General features: G+C 45.7%; 1 protein-coding gene across 1 annotated transcript in view; it reads left to right on the top strand.

Annotated features, from left to right (window-relative positions):
- The first annotated feature begins 2,103 nt into the window (after window positions 1-2,103).
- Window positions 2,104-7,276, top strand: part of LOC142484949 (atrial natriuretic peptide receptor 2-like) — a 203,079-nt gene continuing 197,906 nt past the window's right edge. Inside the window, exons 1-2 of the mRNA XM_075584203.1 lie at window positions 2,104-2,147; window positions 4,060-4,180. Of these exons, the coding sequence (XP_075440318.1) occupies window positions 2,104-2,147; window positions 4,060-4,180 (165 nt within the window). The remainder of the gene's footprint in view (window positions 2,148-4,059; window positions 4,181-7,276) is intronic.

The raw sequence follows: 7,276 nt of genomic DNA, 5'->3' as shown, positions 1-7,276 counted from the left end.
TTGCCACTGGTTTGTGTTAGAATAACCGTCGGCACTACAGTACACAGACTCCGCACACAGCAATAAAGGGGTTTGCTTATCTGTTAGTCCAGGTTTTGAACAGATGTCCCCGCTTCAGCGCGGCCTCGCGGCCTTCCTTCTTCCTGGGTTTGTCAACCCAGGCAGTTCCAGCAGACTCCGCGACCAGCGTACAGCGGGTCTAAGGAACTGTGCCAGGTTTCCTTGCTGGGGAGCACTTTCTATCTCCCCCTTCTCTGGGGAACAAACAGTCTCTCTCTGGCTCTCAGTCTGGCAGCTTCCTGTGTCTTTTAAAACACTTCCTCATTCACTCAGGAGGCCAGCATGGTTAATTAGGCAGCAGCTGTTGCTGGCTATTCTAGGGGATTATCTCTCTGAGAGCTGGAAAGTCCCATAGCTACTAGCTTCCTAGTCCATTAGTTCAGTGATTCCATCACAGTCTGCCTGTGACTCTGTGTCTGCCTGTGACTCTCTGCCTGCCTGTGACTCTCTGCCTGCCTGTGACTCTCTGTCTGCCTGTGACTCTCTGTCTGCCTGTGACTCTCTGTCTGCCTGTGACTCTCTGTCTGCCTGTGACTCTGTGTCTGCCTGTGACTCTGTGCCTGCCTGTGACTCTGTGCCTGCCTGTGACGCTGTGTCTGCCTGTGACTCTGTGCCTGCCTGTGACTCTGTGCCTGCCTGTGACTCTGTGCCTGCCTGTGACGCTGTGCCTGCCTGTGACGCTGTGCCTGCCTGTGACGCTGTGCCTGCCTGTGACGCTGTGTCTGCCTGTGACTCTGTGCCTGCCTTTGACTCTGTGCCTGCCTGTGACTCTGTGCCTGCCTGTGACTCTGTGCCTGCCTGTGACTCTGTGCCTGCCTGTGACTCTGTGCCTGCCTGTGACTCTGTGTCTGCCTGTGACTCTGTGCCTGCCTGTGACTCTGTGCCTGCCTGTGACTCTGTGTCTGCCTGTGAGTCTGTGCCTGCCTGTGAGTCTGTGCCTGCCTGTGAGTCTGTGCCTGCCTGTGACTCTGTGCCTGCTTGTGACTCTGTGTCTGCCTGTGACTCTGTGCCTGCCTGTGACTCTGTGCCTGCCTGTGACTCTGTGCCTGCCTGTGACTCTGTGCCTGCCTGTGACTCTGTGCCTGCCTGTGACTCTGTGCGTACCTGTGCCTGCCTGTGACTCTGTACCTGCCTGTGACTCTGTGCCTGCCTGTGACTCTTTGTCTGCCTGTGATGATGTGTCTGCCTGTGACTCTGTGCCTGCCTGTGACTCTGTGCCTGCCTGTGACTCTGTGCCTGCCTGTGACTCTGTGCCTGCCTGTGACTCTGTGCCTGCCTGTGACTCTGTGCCTGCCTGTGACTCTGTGCCTGCCTGTGACTCTGTGCCTGCCTGTGACTCTGTGCCTGCCTGTGACTCTGTGCCTGCCTGTGACTCTGTGTCTGCCTGTGACTCTGTGCCTGCCTGTGACGCTGTGCAACCAAATGACTTGTATCGGCGCTAATAAACACCTTAATAATTTTAAGTGCAGTGACAAAATTTAAATACAATACTTAGGAACGTTGTGTATCCCAGAAAAACACACTTCTCCACCTTCCAAGGAATATGTACAGATTCCTTACAGGAGTAGTCTTGATCCACAGGGGGGGGGGAAGGGAGCGGTATTGTCAGGAACACACCGAAAAATAAAAAATATTCACAATAATGGTGCAGTATATTAACACAATGGGGGAATGGATGAATCTTGGCTCTAATGCAATTCCTACTTACAACAGATAAGACAAAAGCAGGCAGCGGTCTGACTCTGTCAGCAGGATGTAGGTTTGGGTGAGCGCAGAGAGGGGGATTTGATTGTAGATAACTTCATGCAGGATACTTTCAGGGTATATCAACTCACATTCACGCAGAAAGACATAAGAAAGAGAAACGGACCATAGTGTAGATCACAGAGTGCAAATTTATCCAATCAAACAAGGTGCACAAACGTACTTACAATAAGTACTTTAAAGATGTTCACGTAGCAGTATCGTGAGACAGTAGAGGGCTCATTAACGATGGTATGCTGGCTGGATGTCTTCCCTTAGCTCCCACTTCTCCGTCGCGGTATGGCGTCTGACGTCAGTTCCGGCAACACGGGTGATGACATCCGGTAGAGAGTGGGGAAGATGGGTCTCAGCAGGTCGCTTGTGTGAACAGAAGGCACCTCACACGTCTTCACAAACAGAAAGACTGCAGTAGGACTAAAGGCTTGGCTCAACGCGTTTCGCTGTTCTCAAACAGCTTCCTCAGGAGCAGATGATGTCCATTAAGAGCGGTGGCTGTTATATACTCAATTTGATTGAAATTAATTAACAGACTGGGCATGTATACTAATTGATCATATAATTAACCCACAGGTTGCCACACAAGTGGCACATCACACTGTGGTCCAAAAAATACATTTAATTCCTAGCATAACATAGTTCAATCTTTATTACAAATCACATGATAAAATATAACGCTAACATTTAAAAATAGTTTTAAAATGATATGTATCAGACACTTGTAATAAGTAACGACGGAAGTGGAAGAGAGAGAGAAAACAAAGAGTTAGTGGACCAAAGTACAAATGATGTTAAAAATTGCCATAAAATATTTAAAAATAGTATTATTTTAAAAAGCATATAAAGTGTATATAGTGCAATCGGGATAATTATATACATAAAAAGGTATATAATATGAGCAAAATAGTAGACAGTATAGTGGTAAACAACCAAAGAAATAAGCAGAGAAAGAAATTCAATATCACTAGCATACTCATTAAGATAGCATACTTTAAAGACCGGGGAGGGGAGAGGTAGAGAAATTAGATCAAAAAGGGAATAATTTCAAAATCCGCATTTAAGCCGTTAGGGATAAGTGTGTTTAATTTATGAACCCAGAACATCTCTCTTTTGCTTAGATCTAGTTCTCTACTTCTTCCCCTCCAATGTTGTAGGACATTCTCAATTGCAGTAAATTTTAGGCCTCTGGGGTTAGAGTTATGGCATTTGGCAAAGTGCTTGGAGACACTGTGTGTAAGAAATCCACGTCGTATATTACTTAAATGTTCTAGGATCCTAGTCCGAATGGATCTTGTGGTTTTCCCCCCATATTGTAGCCCACATGGGCATTGCAGAATGTAAATGACAAAATCTGTGTGGCAATTCATATATTGTTTAATTTTGAATATTTCCTTGGTGTTATTGCAAATAAAGCTTTTTTTTGTCTGATTGTTTGTATTCACATGCCTTACATGATGAGCAGACGTAGAACCCCTCTATCGTTTTCAACCACCCTTTATCTTTAGAGGCTATTTTCTTCAAGACACTAGGTGCCACCCAATTTTTTATATTCTGTGCTTTTTTATAAATAATTTTTGGGTGCTCTGGAATTATCTCTTTAAGAAATGTATCTGCTTTAAGAACATGCCAGTGTTTATTAATAATCTTATTTATACTACTCGCTTCTCTATTGTATGTGGTTAGAAAGGCTGTTTCAAAAATATTAGTATTATTTTTCACAACATTTTTTGGAACTAAAAGATCCTTTCTTTGTAATAAATGCCTGTGACGCTGTGTCTGCCTGTGACGCTGTGTCTGCCTGTGACGCTATGTCTGCCCGTGACTCTGTGCCTGCCCGTGACGCTGTGTCTGCCCGTGACTCTGTGTCTGCCTGTGACTCTGTGTCTGCCTGTGACTCTGTGTCTGCCTGTGACTCTGTGCCTGCCTGTGACTCTGTGCCTGCCTGTGACTCCCTGTCTGCCTGTGACGCTGTGCCTGCCTGTGACTCTGTGCCTGCCTGTGACTCCCTGTCTGCCTGTGACGCTGTGCCTGCCTGTGACTCTGTGCCTGCCTGTGACTCCCTGTCTGCCTGTGACGCTGTGCCTGCCCGTGACTCTGTGTCTGCCTGTGACTCTGTGCCTGCCTGTGACGCTGTGTCTGCCTGTGACGCTGTGTCTGCCTGTAACGCTGTGCCTGCCTGTGACGCTGTGCCTGCCTGTGACGCTGTGCCTGCCTGTGACTCTCTGTCTCCGGCTGCAGGAAGCTCCGGTTGGAGAAGGAACTTGCCGGGATGTTGTGGAGAATCCGTTGGGAAGAACTGCAGTTTGGGAATTCTGAACGATATCACAAGAGCGCTGGGAGCCGCATCACCCTGTCCTTAGTAAGAGACCCCTGTGCCTTACCCTTATATACAGCTCCTGTGAGGCACCCCGGGTATACAGCTCCTCCTATTACCCCATATAACCCCTCCCTATAACTCCTCCTATTACCCCATATACCCACTCCCTATAATTCCTCCTATTTCCCCATATACCCACTCCCTATAACTCCTCCTATTACCCCATATAACCCCTCCCTATAACTCCTCCTATTACCCCTAATAACCGCTCCCTATAACTGCTCCTATTACCCCTGTTAGATCTCTACGGATCAGGTCCTTCTAGGGCAAGCAAAACATAACTTCTCCCGGGAGCAACTGAAACGCAACAGATATGGGATGCTTTCAAATAGTATAGCATACGAGCTCGGAGCTGTAAGAATTCATGGAGGCTCGTAGTTGAATTCCCACAACTGAGTTTTAATGGTTCACGAAGCAGGATTTATACATAAGGCAGGGACAAAAATACAGTTGTCATCTGTTACAAATATGGGTACACATCTAAATTTACATGTAACCTTCACATAATGCCTTTTCTGTAGAGCTTAAAACCTTTAACTGCTGAGCAAGAGTAATATACAATGGTGACTTATAAGGCAGCCCTATCCTCTGTAGCCTTGTTTTAACAACATATGACAGGCACGAAACAGTTGGTCTAAAAGCTATTTACAATAGCCTCCCGTGAAAATAGCAAGGCCTGCGTATTCTGTTTTACCTTATCAATTCCAGAGCTGACAGAAGACAGTTTTAACCTTACAACCCCATATACCCACTCCCTATAACTCCTCCTATTACCCCATATAACCGCTCCCTATAACTCCTCCTATTACCCCATATAACCTCTCCTTATAACTCCTCCTATTACCCCATATAATTGCTCCCTATAACTCCACCTTTTACCCCATACAACCCCTCCCTATAACGCCTCCTATTACCCCATATAACCTCTCCTTATAACTCCTCCTATTACCCCATATAACCGCTCCTTATAACTCCTCCTTTTACCCCATACAACCCCTCCCTATAACTCCTCCTATTACCCCATATACACCCTCCCTATAACTCCTCCTATTACCCCATATAACCCCTCCCCATAACTCCTATTACCCCATATAACCCCTCCCTATAACTCGTCCTATTACCCCATATAATCCCTCCCTATAACTCCTCCTTGTCACGGGAGATGCACTTAATAACACATTTATATTTTGTGGATCCTGATTGAGCAGAACAGGTTGAGCAAAATAAACTGAGATTTATTCCCTTGATAGGCAAACACACAACAACTGCAGAATACACTTAATAATTACACTTACGGGTAGAGGAACAGGGGATAATGTCCAGAAAGGTGCAAAGCACCAGAAGATTGTCTTTTAAAATGTAGTCCGTTTGCAAATTGCCAAATAAATAGCCAGCCCAATCCTTCTGTGAAAGTGCAAAGTCTTTTCTGGTTCTCTGGGATTGGTCTGGATACCCAGGGCTAACGAAATCCTGAAGCAGGGCAAGTTTCCTTGTTGCAATGTTTTTAACCCCTTGCATTCTGGAATCGTAGCCGCTGTACTGCACCGACACACTTTATTCGAGCAAATACTCAGTATGTACCTGGCAGATACCTGGAATGCACCGCTCCTCACCTCTGACAAGCCCTGTTGCGTTTGCCTTCCCAGCCTGGGTTCATGCCTGGCTGACGGGCGGCTGACCTGTTAAATGATAATGATTAGGATTTAATAGGCTGCAATGCTTCGCGTGTCTACCAGATGGCATAAATTCATGAATTGTAATGCAGTATATATATATATATATATATATATATATATATATATATATATATATATATATATATATATATATATATATATATATATATACTGTGCAGTATTGCAGCCAGCGGGAATAAAATGCTTCAATCCCTGCCTGGAAAATAACGCAATGCACTCGGGCAGAAAACAGTCACAAACCTCAATACACCCGGGTATACCCGAATTCGTGGGACTAGCCGAGCTCGAATAAAGTGTGTCGCCAGTGTACTTAGATCTTATCCGCTTGAAGAAATCAGGTAACAACAGCAACAACAACAACACAGGAATGAGGGGTACAGGCCTTTTTAATGATAAGGGCCTGTGAAGTGTTACATTAGCCTCATCCCATTGGCAAGGAATTATCTTCCTCCTATCAGAACCTGCCAGGTCACATGGGCAAATCCTACAGCCAGCTCAGGTAACTCTGAGCATGCTCAGTAAGCAGCTTGGTAGCACTGCTAAGTAAAAAGGGGCCACTCATTTCTGGGGATGCAATGTCTGGAGTTTGGTCCCAAGGTGTGAAATATCTAGGATGAGTAACAGGACCTGCTACTCAAAAACATCCTGATTAAGTGACACTTTAAGACTCTGGGGTCTTTCATCCCGTAGACCCATCGGCATCTCCCCAACAAGGGGCCCATCTATGCATAATATTTGTTCCTTAATGCATTACAAAGGCAGGCAGAAACAATAGCATCCTGCCTGTACATTTGAAAACTGCACCAGAAAGGCACTTCATCAAAAATATATGTTTCCCTTATGACAAAGTTATATTTTTAATATGTGTGTGCTTGGGGGGTTACACTGAGGCTGCACACCAAAAATCAGGGTGCTGGCTCACTCCGTTCCTGAATTAGCAGTCTTAATGGAACGGCTCCTGTTATTCAGCACTGCAGGTAGGGACTAGCCTGCAAAAAGGGGACAACAATGCATAGAGGGGAGAATGGTATATGGGAACAGCATATAAAATGAACCCCTTCATCCCCAATACGAAATAGGGGTAACCAGCTGAGCACACTGCCTTTATTAATGCGCTGATTACGCCCATTTTCGCCACACTCCTATTACCCCATATAATCCCTCCCTATAACTCCTCCTATTACCCCATATAATCTCTCCCTATAACTCCTCCTATTACCCCATATAATCCCTCCCTATACCTCCTCCTATTACCCCATATAATCCCTCCCTATAACTCCTCCTATTACCCCATATACCCCCTCCCCCATATAATCCCTCCCTATAACTCCTCCTATTACCCAATATAACCGCTCCCTATAACTCCTCCTATTACCCCATA

Source organism: Ascaphus truei, unplaced genomic scaffold, assembly GCF_040206685.1.
Source record: "Ascaphus truei isolate aAscTru1 unplaced genomic scaffold, aAscTru1.hap1 HAP1_SCAFFOLD_478, whole genome shotgun sequence".
Taxonomy (NCBI): domain Eukaryota; kingdom Metazoa; phylum Chordata; class Amphibia; order Anura; family Ascaphidae; genus Ascaphus; species Ascaphus truei.
The sequence above is the reverse complement of the archived record's forward strand: the minus strand, read 5'-3'. Positions and strand labels throughout refer to the sequence as shown.